The sequence below is a fragment of the Camelus dromedarius genome, chromosome X, assembly GCF_036321535.1.
Source record: "Camelus dromedarius isolate mCamDro1 chromosome X, mCamDro1.pat, whole genome shotgun sequence".
NCBI lineage: Eukaryota > Metazoa > Chordata > Mammalia > Artiodactyla > Camelidae > Camelus > Camelus dromedarius.
In genome coordinates this window covers 79,368-97,841 of record NC_087472.1, presented here as the reverse complement: position 1 = coordinate 97,841, position 18,474 = coordinate 79,368, and the positions used below count along the sequence as shown (strand labels likewise).

At 36.5% G+C, this 18,474-nt stretch overlaps 1 protein-coding gene across 2 annotated transcripts in view; it reads left to right on the top strand.

Annotated features, from left to right (window-relative positions):
• Positions 1 to 18,474, top strand: part of VAMP7 (vesicle associated membrane protein 7) — a 62,589-nt gene that overhangs the window by 30,067 nt on the left and 14,048 nt on the right. Inside the window, exons 5-6 of one of the 2 annotated variants that reach the window (XM_010980471.3) lie at positions 7,588 to 7,678; positions 17,725 to 17,792. In XM_010980471.3, coding sequence (XP_010978773.1) covers positions 7,588 to 7,678; positions 17,725 to 17,792 — 159 coding nt within the window. The remainder of the gene's footprint in view (positions 1 to 7,587; positions 7,679 to 17,724; positions 17,793 to 18,474) is intronic. The other variant, XM_064482736.1, reaches the window with a different exon arrangement.

The window sequence follows — 18,474 nt, the reverse complement described above, 5'->3', positions numbered from 1 at the left end:
CCACTCTTAAAGGGTCACACAGAATCTCACATGCTCCAGAATCCAGGGCAGAAGCAGTAATTTGAAAGGAGCCTGGGTCAGACCCACTTTCTGATCTTGGAGAGCCTTCCTGAGAGGCAGGAGGCCACTGCAGCTCACCCTAGGGACATAGACACTGGAGATGGCCATTTTTGGAAGCTCGTTCGACCATGAGGACAGTCGTGCTGGCAAGCACCATTTTGGAATCTTCCCTCTAGCATATTAGTGCCAGTACCTGTCCCCACCCACCAACCTGTCTGCACCAGTACTGGGATGCCTTAAGCCATGCAACTTGCTGGGCAGGTGCACAGCCCCACCCACTAGTAGGCTGGCTGCCTTAAGAGCCCTAGAACCAAAAGCCATCCTGAGTCCTGGCCCTTCCTACCAGAGGACCCAGGACCTGGCCCCACACACCAGTGTGCCTGCAGCCAGAGACCCTGGAACCCAGCTCTTCCCACCAGTGGGCAGACACCAGCCCCAGGGCCCCCCTGGGACCTGGCCCCACTCACCAGCAGGCCAACATACCAAATTTGGGACCCCCACGGCCCTGCAGCTAGAGACCCTGGGACTCCTGCCCACCATGAGCCAGCAGTAGCTGTGGCATCTTCTGGGTCTCAGCTCCACAGAACAGCAGGCCACAGCCAGCTTCAGATACCGAAGCCCTCCATCCAGAGATCCCCTGACCTGGCTCTGTAAACCAGTGGGTCTTAACCACCAGTGGGCAAACATCAGCCCTATGACCCCCTAGACACTGACCCTGCCTACTAGCAGGCCAACCCCAGCTCTGGGATACCATGGGTCCCTCAGCCACCTGCCCTGGGATCTGCCCTGGGACCAGTGGACCAACACCAGCTTCAGGACACCCCAGACTCCATAGCCAGCCATGTCAGAAGACAGTTCTACCCACCAGTGGGCCAACACCAACTCTGAAATCCCAAAGGCTCTGCAGCCAGAGGACCCCATGGGTCTCTATAGCCAGCTGCCTTGTGACCCAACCCTACCCACCAGCATATGGCAGCCTGCACACAAGGCAGGGTCTGGCAACCAAGCAGACCAGGGGCCAGCCCTGCCTACCAGCCTGTTCACAGTAATCAGCCAGCCACAGCCTATGTAGGAGGTACCCCTAGAGCATATAGCTCTGGTTACCAGAGGGAAGTGTGCTGCTGGGACACTTAGGATGTCTCTTAGAAAAGGCTACTTCATCAAGGTTGGAAAATGTAACCAACTTAACAAATACATAGAAATAAAAACTGGAAATAAGGCAAAATGAAAAGACAGAGGAACATGTTTCAAACAAAGGAACAAGATAAAATCCCAGATGAACTACATGAGGTGGAGATAAGCAATCTACCCAATAAAGAGTTCAGGGTAGTAAAGATGGTAAAGGGATCAAAGAACCTGGGAGGTGATTGGATGAGCAAAGTGAGAAGTTAGAATTTTTAACAGAGTTAGAAAGTATAAAGAAAACCAAACAGAGATAAAGAATACAATAGTTGAAATAAAAAATACACTAGAAGGAATCAACAATGGATTGGGTGATACAGAGGAATGGATCAGCAAGCTGGAAGACAGAGTAGTGGAAATCACTGAAACGGAATGGAAAAAAAAAGAAAAAGAATAAAAAGAAATGAGAACAATTTAAGAGACCTCTTTGACAACATTAAGCATTACTAACATTCACATGATAGGGATCCCAGGGGAAGAGAGAGAGAAAGGGGCAGAGAACAAATTTGAAAACGTAATAGCTAAAAACTTCCCTAATTAGGGAAAAGAAAAAAGCGCCCAGGTAAGGGAAGCACACAGAGTCCCAAACAGGATCAACCCAAAGAGGACCACACCAAGACACATAAATTTAAATGGCAAAAATTAAAGAGAGTATTAAAAGCAACTAGGGAAAAGTAAGAAGTTATATACTAGGGAATTCCCATAAGGCTATCAACTGAGTTTTTATCAGTAACCCTGCAAGCCAGAAGGGAGTGGCACTATGTATTTAAAGTGATAAAAGGGAAAAACCGACAACCACCAATACCAGGAAAAGCTTTCATTCAGATTCAATGGAGAGGTTGAAAGTTTTACAATCAAAAACTAAAAGAGTTCAGCACCATGAAACCACCTTTACAAGAAGTATTAAAGGGAGTTCTCCAAGTAAAAAAGAAAAGGGCACAAGAAATATGGAAATTATGAAAGGAAAAATATCACTGGTAAAGACAAATATACAGTAAAGGTAGTAAATATACGTATAGAGACAGTAGGAAGGTTAAAAGAAAAAGAAGTAAAATCACCTATATCCACAATAAAAGATACTTAAGGGATACACAAAACAAAAAGATATAAAATGTGTCAAAATAGTAAGCATGGGGGGAGCAGTAAAAATACAGGTTTGTTAAAATGCATTTGAACTCAAGAGACGAGCAACTTAAAATAATCACATGTGTATATATAGATTGCTACATATAAATCTTATGGTAACCACAAACCAAAAATCTATATTACATACATACACACAAAAAAGGTAAGAAATTCAAACATTAACACTAAAGATACTCATCACATCACAAGGGAAGAGAGCAAAAGAAGTACAAAAAAAATTGGAAAACATTTAACAAAATGGCAGTAGGTACATACCTATCAATAATTAAATGTAAATGAACTAAATGTTTCAATCAAAAGTCAGAATAGCTGAAAAGGTATTCCATGCAATTGAAAATCAGAGGACAGCCAGGGTAGCAATACTTATAGCAGACAAAAAAGACTTTAAAACAAAGAATGTAACAAGAGACAAGGACATGAGTTAGTGATAAAGGAATCAATCCAAGAAGCAGATATAACAATTGTAAGTATATATGTACCCAACATAGGAGCACCTATGTACATAAAGCAAATAGTAACATAAAGTGAGAAATTGATGGCAACACAATAATAGTAGGGGACTTTAACACTCCACTTACCTCAATGGACATATCATCTAGATGTAAAATCAATGAAGAAAGATTGGCCTAAATGACACATTTCCAAATGGACTTAATAGATATATATATAGAACATTCCATTCAAAAGCAGCAGAATACACATTCTTTTCAAGTGGACCTGGAGCATTCGTCAAGGTATATCACATGCTAGGCAACAAAATAAGCCTCAGCAAGTTTAAGAAACTTGAAATCATATCAAGCATCTTTTCTGACCACAATGCTATGAGACTAGAAATCAACTATAAGAAAAGAATTGCAAAAAACACAAACACGTGGAGGCTAAGCAATATGCTACTAAAGAACCAATGAATCACTGAAGAAGCCAGAGGAAATCAAAAAATACCTAGAGACAAGTGAATAGGAAATGATTCAAAATTTATGGGATGCAGCAAAAGCCATTCTAAGTGGGATGTTTATAGCAATACAAGCATCTCAGGAAACAAAAGTCTCAAGGAAACAACCTAAGATTTTACCTAAAGGAGCTAGGAAAAGAACAACAAACTGAACCCAAAGTTAGTAGAAGGAAAGAAATCATAAAGATCAGAACAGAAATAAGTGAAATAGAGACTAAGGAAACAATAGAAAAGATCAATGAAATGAAGAGCTAGCTCTTCGTAAATATAAATAAAGCTGATAAACCTTTAGGCAGACTCATCAGGAAAAAATGAGAGCAGGCTCAAATCACTAAAATCAGAAATGAAAAAGGAGAAATTACAAAAGATATCACAGAAATACAGAGGATCATAAGAAACTACTATAAACAACCGTATGCCAATAAAATGGGCAGCCTAGAAGAAATGGACAAATTCCTAGAAATGTACAATCTCACAAGACTGAACCAGTAAGAAATAGAAAATATGAACAGACCAATTACCAGTAATGAAATTGAGTCAGTAATTGAAAAACTCCCAACAAAAATCCAGGACCAGATGGCTTCACAGGTGAATTCTACCAAACATTTAGAGAAGAGTTAACACGCATCCTTCTGAAACTATTCAAAAAAAATTGCAGAGGAAGGAACACTTCCAGATTCATTCCATGATATCTACATCTTCCTGACACCAAAACCAAAGATATCACAAAAAAGAAAATTACAGGCCAGTATCACTGATGAACATAGATTCAGAAATCCTCAACAAAATATTCACAAACCAAATTCAATAATACATTTAAAAGGATTATACACCATTATCAAGTGGGATTTATTCTAGAGATGGTTCAGTATCTGCAAATCAATCAATGTGACACTCCATGTTAACAAATTGAAGAATAAAAACTACATTCAGTAGATGCAGAAAAAAGCTTTTGACAGAATTCAATATCCATTTTTGATAAAAAAAAAAACTCAACAGAATGAAAATAAAGGGAACATACCCCAACATAATAAAGGCTGTGCATGACAAGCCCACAGTTAATGTCATACTCAGTGGTGAAAAGCGGAAAGCATTCCCTCCAAGATCAAGAACAAGACAAGGATGCCCATTGTCACCACTTATTCAGCATAGTATTGGAAGTCCTAGTCACAGCAGTCAGACAAGGAAAAGAAAGAAAAGGAATCCAAATTCAAAAGGAAGAAGTAAAATTATCACTCTTTACAAATGACATGGTATTATATATAGAACATCCTAAAGATACCACCAAAAACTTTCAGAACTAATAAACAAATTCAGTAAATTTGCAGAACACAAAATTTATATGCAGAAATATGTTGTATTTCTATACACTAACAACAAACTATCAAAAAGAGGAATTAAGAATACAGTCCCATTTATCAAAAAGAATAAAATATTTAGGAATATATCGAACTAAGGAGGTATAAGACACTGATGAAAGAAATTGAAGATGGCACAAACAGATGGAAAGATAAGCCATGTTCATGGATTGGAAGAATTAATATTGTTAAAATGACCATACTACCCAAGGCAGTCTACAGATTCAATGCAATCCCTATCACAATACCAATAACATTTTTTTACAGAACTAGAACAAATAATTCTAAAATTTGTATGGAGATACAGAAGACCCAGAATACCCAAAACAACTTGGAGAAAGAAAAACAAAGCTGGAGGTATCACACTCCCTGGTTTCCAACTATATGACAAAGCTACAACAGTCAAAACAGTATGGTACTATCACAAAAACAGACACGCAGGTCCATGGAACAGGATAGAGAGCCTAGAAATGAACCCAGGCACATATGGTCAATTAATCTGTGACAAAGGAGACAAGAATATCCAATGGGGAAAAGGTAATCTCTTCAGTAAATGGTGTTGGGATACTTGGACAACTACATGCAAAAGATTCAAACTAGACTACTTTCTCACAGCATGTACAAAAATAAATTCGAAATGAATTGAAAAATAAGACTTGAAACCATGAAACTTCTAAAAGAAAACATAGGCAGTATACACTTTGACACCTGTCTTAGTAATATTTTTTTGGATCTGTGTCCTCAGGCAATGGAAACAAAAGCAAAAATGAATAGGACTACATCAAGCTGAAAAGCTTTTGCACAGCAAAGGAAACTATCAACAAAACGAAAATGTCGCCTACTAAATAGAAGATATTGGCAAATGATATAGCTGATAAGGGGTTAATATCCAAAATGTACAAATAAGTGATACAACTTCAACATTAAAAAACCAAACTGATTAAAAAGTGAACAGAGGACCTGAATAGACATCTTTCCAAAGAAGACATACAACTAGCCAACAGGCACATGAAAAGATGCTCAACATCATTGATCATCAGGGAAATGCAAATGAAAACCACAGTAAGGTATCACCTCACACTTGTCAGAATGGCTGTTATCAAAAAGACAACAAATAACAAGTGTTGGCAAGGATGTGGAAAAAAGGAAACCCTCATGCACTGTTGATGGGAATGTAAATTGGTGTAGCCACTGTGGAAGACAGTATGGAGATTCCTCCAAAAATTAAAAACAGAACTACCATATAATCCAGCAATTCCACTTCTGAGTATTTATCCAAAGGAAATGAAATCTCTAATTAGAAAAGATACATGCACTGCAATGTTCATTGCAGCATTATTTACAATAGCCAAGACATGGAAGGAACCTAAATGCCCATCAATAGATGAATGGATAAAGATACACACACACACAAACATGCATGTATATGTGGAATATTACTCAGCCAAAAAAAGAGTGAAATCTTGTCATTTGCAGCAACATTGATGGATCTAGAGGGTATCACGTTAAGTGAAATAAGTCAAGACAGAAAAAGATAATTACTGTGTGATTTCACTTATATATGGAATCTAAAAAACAAAACAATTGAACAAATACAAGAAAATGTTAACAGAGTTATAGATACAGAGAACAAATAGGTGATTGCCAGAGGGGATGGGGTGGGGGAAGAAAGAAACAGATGAAGGAAATTAAAGATACATTCTTCTAGTTGCAATATAAATGAGTCACAGTTTTGAAATGTATAGTGTGGGGAATATAGTTGTAACTATGTAATACCTATTTTGACCTAACTAAACTTTTCATTGTTATCATTTTTAAATGTATAGATATATCAAATCACTATATTGTGTAACAGGACCTCACATAGTGTTGTAGGTCAATTATACTTCAAAAACAAACTCATAGAAAAAGAGAGCAGATTTGTGGTTACCAGAGGCAGGGAATGTGCAGAGGGGAAATTAGATGAAGGCAGTCCATCTTACAATTATAAGATAAATAAGAACTAAGCATGTAATGTACTATATGATAAATATAATTAACAATGCTTTAGGTTATATATGAAAGTTGTTAAGAGAGTAAATCCTAAGAATTCTCATCACAAGGGAAAAAAGATAAATAGGATCAGCTGGCAGCAAAACTTTCAACTTAGCTAGTTTGTCTTTAGTGCCAGATCTTTGTGTGAACCTCCTAACAAATCTGTGTCAGGATCCTTACCTGTAAATAGAGGTAATAACAATAGCATCTTCATCATAGAATTTTTGCATGGATTAAAGAATACCCCTATTTGAAGCATTTAGCACAGTGAAGTGACTAGAATATTGTGTATTAAGCAGTCCATAATTGTTTGCTATGGATAATACTTCCAAAATATATACTATCATCAGTGCCTTACACTTGTAGATCCTATAAGAAGCCAGTGAAAATAGGACGTATACTCTGATCCTAACAGATAGAACAGGTGCTCAGAAGCTGGGCCAACACCTGCCTTATCATATCCAAGAAATATGGAACAATTTAGAATGCCCTTTCCCTGCCCTGTTCCACCTGCCCCAACTGCAGTCTATTCTCCTTTCTTCCTTGTCTGAGCACAGATTATATAACTCCCTCCTTCTGCCCCAAGAATCTCAGATGTATATTTGGCATATTTTTAGCTTTATTTAAAGTAAGGTGATATTTTTTTTACTAAAACACATTTCATATGGTAGCAATTTTTATGCTTGCCTGTATTTTTCCCTAGGTCTGGTAACAATTTTTGAATGAAGTGACATCTATCTTTTGTGTCAATAGAGACAATTTTATGGCATTCCTCAGTGGCATTCCTCTTCTTTTTGTTTTCATATTGTAGATAATGTCTGGGTATCATAAGTTAAGTCGTATTTTTTTTTATAGAAGCATCACTCCGAGAATAAGGGCCTAGATAGAGTGATGGAGACTCAAGCCCAAGTGGATGAACTGAAAGGAATCATGGTCAGAAACATAGGTATGTTTTATGGCATAGTCTGCATGCATGCAGGCAAAAATTATAATACATTACTTAATTGAGGATCAAATTATTCTAGAGAGGCTGATAGAGCACTTATTCTTACTATTGGAAGCTGAGATATGGATATTACTTATCTATAATACTGCCTGCTGTATAAATGGTTTTAGCACTTATGACTGTTTTTCATTCTAAGTTAGTTTGCTTAGCAAGACTAATTTCCGAGACCCTTAAACAGTTCAGCAATTTAAAATAATTTAGTCAGTTTTGACTGAAAGTACCCAGATAACTGATATTATCAGTATAGATAAAGTATAACTATTTGACTTCCTTAAAAAGCTTGTAGCTCTTGACTGAGATAAAGAATTGGACCAAAAGACTGTTGTATTCTTTAAGAGTATGAACTATGACATAAATTCCATCGGCCTGTGCTTTGTCAAGAACCTACTTAGCACATTAAAGTAATTCAAGAAATTCATCAAGTTTATTTTTAATTGATTATACCAATGGTATTTAGATTTAGGATGATACTAATTTTTTAAAAGCACAGGTTCTCACAGTATAGTCCCTGGGCCGGCAGCATCAGCATCCCCTGGAAACTCGTTATAAATGCAGACTTTCAGGCCCCACCCCAAGCCTATTGAATCAGAAACTCTTGAAGTAGATCCCAGCAATCTGTTTTAACAAGCCCTTGAGAGGATTGCAATGCATACTCAAGTTTTAGTACCACTCTTAAATGTATCTTCTAAGAAGAATGTCTTGCAGACAATAAATTCTTTTATAAAATTGAACAAAAATGAGTATATAATTGCTTTATGATATTTGATTCAGACATTGTCATTTCATAAATGTTCATTTCCTTATAATTTTGAATTTACTATTTGAATTACTTTTGTATTTTTATTAGGACAGCTACAAATAATGAAAAGACATTTTTAAAAATTTACTTTTTGTCTCACCATCCTAAAGATTCATCTCCATTTTCTTTCTATTTTTTATTCACATATATACATAGTTAAAATCATCCTTTAGTTTTGTGGAGGCAGTATAATACAGTGATCAGGATTTGGAGTCATACTTGCCTGAGTTTGAGTCTTGATTTCACGTCCTACCTGCTGTTGGGCCTTGATCAGTCCTCTAACCTCTGTGACCTTTATTTCTTAATCTGCAAAAAGGAGATACTAGAACTTAAGGTTACTGGGATAAAAGAAATAATGTATATAAAACACTTTGTACAGTGCCTGGCACATAGTAAGGGCTGAATGATTGTTAGCTATTGTTAGTCTGCTTTATGCTCAAATAATATTTCTTTAAGTTATATCACACGGTTGCCAATTATGTTCTTATTATGGACATTTTGGTTCTTTAGAGCAATATTGCTCAATGCTGTTTTACAGCCAGATAAGGATCTTGCTCCAGAATGTAAGACAGTGCTATGTGTCCTTCATTGAGAACATCTTGCTATGAAAATGTCAATTGGACTGAACAGTGTACTTGGAGACTTAGTTGAGCAGTAGCAAGCACTCTTAGGTAGCACTGATTTAGAGGTTTGTGTTACCGTAACAGTACTGTTATAAATGTTTTTATGCCTATTATGTTTTTCTTGTTGAGATTAATTTTCAGGAATGAGATAAATAATCAAAAGACAGAAACATTTTTGCATTTCTTAATATGTATATCTCTTGGTTATTTGAGGTGATTTTCTTTCATTGATTTTAGTTTTAATTATATGTCTAGATGTAGACTACAGAACCTATTAAAAAACTAATACTTCTTTTCTCTCTTTTTTTATCACTAAATATATGTATTTTGCCCAAAAGTGGAAATAGCCAATTGCTACAATATTTTCTATTGCAAATGCATAAACTTCTCAGAAAATGAACCTTTTTAATCAACTCCTTTAAAATGACTTATTTTTAGAATTACAGAAACAGCAAATTAAAAATGTAGCAAAGACATTTCTAATTATCTCCCGTTCATTTTTAACAGCTTTATTGTGATATAATCCACATACCATACAGTTCACTCATTTAAACTATATAACCCAGTGTTTTTACTATATCCACAGATTGTGTGACCATCACCACAATTTTAGAACATTTTCACTATCCCCAAAACAAATCTGGTACCCATTTACAGTCACTCCTCTTTTCCCCTCAGCCTCCAGACCTAAGAACAATTACTCTCCTTTCTGTCTGTATAGATTTGCCTGTTCTGGGCATTTCATATAAATGGAGTTATATAGAACTACCTTAGCAGTTTTGAAGTATATACTACAGTAATGTTGACTATAATCAGTGTGCTGTGCACTAGATGTCCAGAGCTTATTAATCTTCTAGTTCCAAGTTTGCACCCTTTCACTACGTCTCCCCTGTTCTTCCACCTCTAGCCCCTAGTAACCACCATTCTACTCTGGTTCTACAAGTTCCACATTTTTAGATTCCACATCTTAATAATATCATACAATATTTGTCTTTCTTTGTCTGGCTTATCTCACTAAGCATGGTGCCCTCAAGATCCATCCATGTTGTTGCAGACAGCAGGATTTCCATCTTTCTCATGGCTCAATAATATTCCATTATGTGTATACACCACATCTTCTTTATCCATTCATCCATGGACAAACGCTTAGCTTATTTCCATATCTTGGCTGTTGTGAATAATGGTGCAATAAAAATGGATGTACAGCTGTCCTTTCAATATCCTGCTTTCATTCTGTTTGGATATATACCCAGAAATAGAATTGCTAGATCATATGGTAGTTGTATTTTTAATTTTTTGAGGAACCTCCATATTGTTTTTCATAGTGACTGAACCAATTTACATTCCTACCAGCAGTGCATAATGGTTCCCTTCTCCTCATGTGCTTGCCAACACTTTTCTCTTGTCTTCTTAATGACAGCCATTCAACAGGTATGAGGTTGATATTTCATTGTGGTTTTTATTTGCATGCTTCTGATGATTAGTGATGTTGAGCATCTTTTCATGTACCTGTTGGCCATTTGTATATGTCTTCTTTGGAAAAATTATGTTGAGTTCCTCTGCCCATTTTTTAATCAGATTGGGTTTTTTTTGTTGTTGTTGTTGTTGAGATATATGAATTCTTTATATATTTTGGATATTAACCCCTTATCCAATACATGGTTTGTAAATATTTTCTCCCATTCTGTAGGTTGCCTTTTTATGTTTTTGATTGTTTCTTTTCCTGTGCAGAAGCTTTTTAGTTTGATGTAGTCCAACTTGTTGATTTTTATTTTTTTTTTTTGTTTGTTTGTGCTTTTGGTGTCAATCCTAAATATCACTGCAAAGACCAGTGTCAAGAACTTTCTTCCCTATATTTTCTTACAGGTGTTTATTGATTTCAAGTCTTACATTTAAGTATTTAATCCATTTCAAGTTAATTTTTTGAGTACTGTTTATAGGGATCCAATTTCAATTTTTTACTTGTGGTTATCCAGTTTTCCCAACACCATTTGTTGAAAAGACCATTGTTTCCCCTTTGAGCAATCTTGACTCCCTTGAAAAATATTAGTTGGCTGTATATGTGGGGGTTATTTATGGGCTCTCTATTTTGTTCCATTGATTCGTGTATCTTATTATGCCAGTACCATACTGTTTCAAGTACTATAGCTTTATAGTATAGTTCAGGATCAGGAAGTGTAAGACCTCTGATTTTGTTCTTCTTTCTCAGGATTGCTTTGGCTCTTTGGGGCCTTTTTGTGGTTCCATACACATTTTAGGATTGTTTTTTCCATTTCTGTGAAAAATGCCTTTGGAATTTTGATAGAGATTGCATTGAATCTATAGATGGCTTTGGGTAGTATGAACATTTTAACAATATTAATTCTTTTGATTCATGAACACAGGATGTATTTCCATTTGTGTGTATTTCCTTCAATTTCTTTTATCCAAGTCATATCGTTTTTATCACACAGATCTTTCACTTCCTTAGTTAAATTTATTCCTAAACATTTCAATATTTTTGATGATATTGTGATTGGGATAGTTTTATTACTTTTTAAAAATATTTTGTTGTTATTATATACAAGCAACTGATTTCTGTATGTTGATTTTATATCCTGCAACTCTACTGAATTCATTGATTAGTTTAACAGTTTTTTGTTGGATCTTTAAGATTTTCTATATATAATATATAATCTGTAAATAATGGCAGTTTTACTTCCTTTCCAATTTGGATGCCTTTTACTTCTTTGTCTTACCTGATTGCTCTAGCGAAGATTTCTAATACTTTGTGAATAACAGTGGTGAGAGTGGGCACCCTTGTCTTGTTCCTGATCTTAGAGGAAAAGCCTTCAATGTTTCACCATTGAGTAAGATGTCGAGCTATTGGTCTGACATATATGGCCTTTATTGTGTTGAAGTAACTTCCTTCAATATTCAATTTGTTGAGGGTTTTTGTCATGAAGTGATGCTGTATTTTGTCAATTTTTTTTCTGCGTCTATTGAGATGATCATAAGTATCTTTCATTCTCTTGATATGATATATCACCTGTATTGATGTGTGTATTTTGAGCTATTCTTGCATCTTAGGGATAAATCCCATTTGGTCATAGTGTATGATTGTTTTGATGTGTTGTTGAATTTGATTTGCTAATTTTTTTATAATTTTTGCATGTATATTCATCAAAAATACTGGTTTAGTTTTCTTATAGTATCTTTATCTGTCTTTGGTATCAGAGTAATGCTGACCTCATAAAATGAGTTTAGAAGTATTCCCTCCTCTTCAGTTTTTTGGAAGAGTTTGAGATGAATTGGCATTAATTTTTCTTTAAATGTTTGGTAGCATTCACCAGTGAAGCCATCTGGTACTGGGCTTTTCTGTGTTGGGAGGCTTTTGATTACTGATTCATTCTTCTTATTCATTATTGGAATGTTCAATTTCTATTTCTTTCTGAATCAGTCTTGGTAGGTTGTATGTTTCTAGGAATAAATCCATTTCTTCTAGGTTATCCAGTTTGTTGGCATATAATTGTAGTAGTCTCCTTTGATCCTTTGTATATCTCAGGTATCAGTTGTAATGTCTCTTTCATTTCATATCTTATTTATTTGGGTCTTTTTTCTTTTTTTCTTCATCTATCCAAAGATTTGTCAGTTTTGTTTATCTTTAGAAAATCAGCTCTTAGTTTCATTGCTATTTTCTACTGATTTCTGTTTCTTTGATAAATTTCAGATTTTGTTTATGTACTGTTTTCCTGATTTCGTTAGAACGTCTTTCTGTGTTTTCTTGCTGCTCTTTTGATTTCCCTAAAACTACTATTTTGAATTCTTTATCAGTTAGGTCACAAAATTTCATGTCTTTGATCTTGGTTATTGGTGCGTGATTGTTGTCTTTTGGTGATGACATGTTTCCTTGATTCTTCATATTCCTTGGAGCTTTGCATTGCTGCTTTCACATATGAAGTAGCAAACACCTTAAATCTCTACTAGTTGCCTTCAGGTGGGGAACACAGTTCATTGGTCCTGTTATATCTAGGATTTTCTCTAACCTGCTCCATGATTCTTGCTTTCTTGCTCCCTCTTGTGGCAGAATTATTAAGCATTTACGTCTTCTCTGGTCTTAGAGCTCACCAGGCTGTCTGCTGGAAATCTCTTTTTTGTTTTCCAGAAAACAGCACTACAGCTCAATTTTATGGTTTCTTCCTCGCCCATAGACTCTGGTCTGAGAGCACTCCTTTTTCTGTAGCTCACTCTTGCCACCAAAGTCATAAGCACATAAAAGGAACCAGCCAGAGAGTGGGGAGAGGTGTGGGTTTTGCACACTGGGCATTTGGGGGTCACTGCAGGACTGATGAGAGGATTATTGGTTAAGGGTCTCCCAGAAGCTATTGGATTGACTTGCTGTGAATTCCTGAACCCAGTCATCAGGAACTACATCCCTTTAATGTTGTTTAATATTCTTACCTGCCTCTTTCCTAATCTCTTTCCTTCCCCTTTCCCCCAGTCATGGAAGTCTTGCCTCCAATTCGTTTTGTTTTGCTCCAGTGGCATGCTGGAATCTCCCCTCAGCAAAGCTGGAGTTTCACAAAATCTCTCTTGTCCTTGGGTGTCTGCCCAAGTCAGCATTCTTTAGGTTTTCCCCAACTGTAGCCAAGAGGAACTGGGGCATGTTCACCAGTCCTGCTGATTGCACAGCTCATAGCAAGGTCTGTCTGCCTATTACTGATGCACAGGTGGATGAAACTCCTCTCAGGTCCCTTAGCATATGGTGTTGGATCCCACAACTCCGACAGAGGCACTTTTGTTTGTAGATGGATGCCTAATTAGTTGTTTAAAAAGGGAGACAAAAAGGAGGACTGTCTAATGCCACTATAATGCTGACATCACCTAACTTGTCCTTGTTATAATCACAGCTGAGCTTAATCACAGCTGAGCTCAGTCTCTCTCCCCTATTGCAATGGTCTTGACCCCTATTGCAGTAGTCTTGATTAAAATCTTCTTTACCGCTTTTGATGTGTCAGAATAATTTCTTTTTAATAGTATCTCTCTTCTAACATCTTTCTTGCCTTGTTCCCAAGTGGTTTTTTTCTGATGCTATTGTAAATGGAATTTTTCTTTTATTTTTTGATTGTTCACTGCTGATGTATAGAAATATAATTGATTTTTGTATATTGATCTTGTATTGTATAACCTTGTTGAACTCATTTATTAGTTTTAATAGTTCCTTATGATTTTCTATGTACTGGATCATGCCATCTGAAAACAGAGATTTAATTTTCCCTTTCCAATCCGAATACCTTTCATGTCTTTCTCCTGCCTAATTGGCCTGGCTGGAACCTCTAGTACAGTTGAATAAGAGTGGCAAGAATGGACATCCTTGTCTTATTCCTGATCTTAGGGAAACTTTCACAATTATGTATGATGTTAGCTGTTTTTTTATAGATGGTTCAGGAGCTTCCCTTCTATTTCTTTTTTGTTGAGTTATCATGAAAAGGTGTTGGATTTTGTGAAGTGCTTTTTTGCATCTATTGATATGATCATATTGTTTTTCTCCTTTATTAATACAATATATTACAGTAATTGATTTTTGGATATTAAATTAACCTTGCATTTCTGAAATGCCTCTTCATCATGGTGTAAATTCCTTTTTATATATTGCTGGATTCATTCTGCTAGTACTTTATTGAAGGTTTTTTGTGTCTATATTCATAAGAGATATTGATCTGTTGTTTTCTTGTGATATCTTTGGTTTTGATACCAGGGTAATACTGACCTCATAGGATAAGTTGAGAATGTTCCCTCCTTTTCTATTTTTAGAAAAATTTTCGAAAAACTGGTATTCTTGTAATGTTTGGCAGAGTTCACCTTTGAAGCCATCTGGGCCTGGGCTTTTCTTTATGCAAAGTTTAAAAATTACTGACTTAATCTTTTTGTTTGTTGTAGCTCTATTCAGTTACTCCCATTTCTTCTTGAATCTGTTTTTGTGGTTTGTGTCTTTCTAGGAATTTATCCATTTCATTTAGTTTATCTAATGTATTGACATACTCTTGTTTATAGTATTCTCTTAGAATCCCTCTCATTTCTGGGAACTCAGTAGTGATTATTTTAGTAATTTGAATCTCTTTTTTGTCTGTTTATACAAAGACTTGTCAATTTTGTTTATCATTTCAAACCTACTTTTGGTTTTATTGATTTTCTCTATTGTGTTTCTAATCTATATTTTTTCTGCTCTAATCTTTATTATTTACTTCTGTTAGATTTTGATTTAGTTTGCTTTTCTTTTTCCAGTTCCTTGAGGTGGAAATTTAAGTTATTAATTTGAGATCTTTTGTCTTAGTCATCCTATAAAGGATTACTATAGACTGGGTGGCTTAAACAACAGAAATTTATTTTCTCATGGTTCTAGAGGCTGGAAGTCCAAGATCAGGGTGTCTGCATGATTGGGTTCTGGTGCAAAATCTCTTCCCAGCTTGCAGATTGTGCCTTATCACTGTGTTCTCTGGTGTCTCTTTTTATAAGGGCACTAATCCCATCATAAGCCTTCATGGCCTCATCTCAACATAATGATCTTCCAAAGGCCCCATCCAAATACTATCACATTAGGGGTTAGGACTTCAATATATGAATTTGTGGGAACTCAATTCTGTCTGTAACACCCTTCTTCTCTTTAATATAGGTGTTTGCTGCTATAAATTTCCTTCTATGCACTGCTTTTACTTCATCCCATAAGTTTTCCTTCTGTTATTGATTTCTAATTTCATTCCATTGTTGAGTCCAAGAGCTGAGCTCCCCCTCTGCCAAGTAAGTTTATAATTTCTGCTCTTCTTGTGTAGGGATCACACTTTCCTGTTTCTTTTAACATGTCATAATATTTTGGAAAATTGGACATTTTAAGTAATGTATTATAGCAATTCTGGGTACTGATTCCCAACCCCTAGGGTTTGTTGTTTGCTTCTTTATTTGTTTAGTGACTGGGCTGGACTTTTTCTTTGAAGTGTGTTTCTCCCACGCCGCTGATGTCACGTCTGAGAGGGAACAGCCTTGGACATACACAGTCACCCTGGAATGACACAGCTCTCTTGGAGTGTTTTTTCCCTGATCTCCCTATTAAGCTTGCCTCTGTTGGTATCTCATCCAGCTGTTAACCTCCACTAATTGCAGGCTAATTGCTCTATTATTTTTTTTCTGACAATTCCCCAGACATAAATTCCTGCAGTCTGATCTAATTAGACTTGGGTTCCTTTATCTTTAAGGCCAGTCTTAGATGCTTGTGCTGACCTTGGGAGGGTTCTTCTTATCTGTCTCTTCCCCAGGTACTCTCTGTTAAACTTCTAGCTGCCCCATGGTTTAACTTGTTATTCTCGTGAAGCTACCAGCTTCATTATAATTGCTTACCTCCAAAGTCTCCCTTAGGCTTGAACTTCCCCATCCTCTGCCCCAAATGAAGTCTGTCCTCTTAGGGAAAACTCTGTTCTTAAGGACTGCCTCTCCCACTGGGAACAATGTATGAGTCACTGCTCTGGTACTGTAGATCGGGGCAGTGGACTCCATCTCTTTGAGTGGCACCCTTGCTCTACCATTGGAGTGCTAGATAACCCTGGTCTTGGCTTTCCTCTCACATTGTGGAACCTCTACTCTATGAGTTAAGTCAGGGAAGAGGCCCTCAGGGCCCAGTGTTCTTGGCCTGCCACCTGGGGTAGAGCTTCTTCTCTATGTATGGCAGTAGGTAGAGGAAGGGAGCCTCGTAACTATCAGCCGTGCCATGCTGGAATAGAGCTTCTGCCTCATAGCCTGGGTATGGGGTGAAGAAGGAGGAGAAATGCTGACTACTTGCCCCTTCTAGGGAGAGAGCATAGCCTTTGAATGGGACCTGAGGGGAAAGAGAGCTCCCAGGCTTTACTTGCCAGAAGCAGAGCTTCTACATCACTGAGCTGAAGGATGGGGCAGGTCGTGCCTCATATGCCATAGATTTTCACTGTTGTTATTGATAATTCATTGATTTTCTTGTATAAATGTTTCTCTATTTGCTGTACGCCCTTAGGACACTCACAGTTCTCAGAGACTTTGAATGGCTTTTGTTTGTTTTTATAATTGTTACCAGTTATGGCGGTTTTGTTGGAGAAAGGATCTTTGGAGTTCCCCACACTGCAGTTCTGAAAATGTCCAACTCTCATTCATTTTGATGGTTCTTTTTTTTGTTGTTTTTACTCTCAGATCATATCCTTAATTTAGGAATTTGCAAACTACAGCCCTTGGATCAAATCTGGCCTGTTTTTCTGCATAAAATTTCATTGGAAAACAGTCATGCCCGTTCATTTACATATTATTTATATCTGACAGAGTTGATTAATTGCAGCCAAGACCATTTGGCCCACAAGCCTAAAATATTTAGTATCTGGCCCTTCACAGAAGAGCCTACTTTAGTTGATAAGCTTTACGATCATTTATCACTTAAAGTTATAACTGTTTCTGTAGTAAATATGAGTTGTCAAGAATACCAGCTGTAATTAAATTCAGATTTGGCTTAAAGACAAAATAGCAGATTTGTAATATAAACATGATATTTTCTGTTTTTCCAACATTTTCAGATCTGGTAGCTCAGCGAGGCGAAAGATTGGAATTATTGATAGATAAAACAGAAAATCTCGTGGATTCGGTAAGTATGGGATATGATAATATTTTTCAGGATGTAAAGTTGAGAAGCTGTGGTTGATGGTTGATATAATAGAGAAACATCTTAAATTCAATACTTTAGTAGGGTTTTTTTTTCCCTTCTAACCCTCATTATGTGATTACATTATGATAATGAGGATAAAAACGAGACATAGAAAAAAACCACAACCCATTAATAACCATTAAGGAATCTTTAATTTGGAAAACATATTCAACATAAAGAAACAATTATTTAAAGCTTTGGATCGATACCTGTATAATTTAGACTTAGCTGCACATACCAGTCTGTTCTCTGTACACTTTGTAAAGCAAAAAACAAATGTGCACGCCAGTTGTGACCCATTATGAATCCTAAAACCCAAACAATTCCGTCACTTTCTTGCTTACCATGACAGCTTTAGCTTTCTTTGTATCAAGCAAGAGGCAGAGATCGATAGGGAAGGAAGTGTCCCTGTAACCTATTTATCCTACAGTTACACGTGTCTTTGTATTTTCCATCTGGTTAGTGGATAAAGGTTTTGAGGAAAGATGATAGACAGACATTGAATAGAAGGTGGGCAGAGATCAGTTATAATTTGGGTCTACACAATTAAGAATTTACATGAAGAGTAGAAGTTTACACCTTGAAACAGATCATTGAGTGATCATGTTCATTCTTACTGACA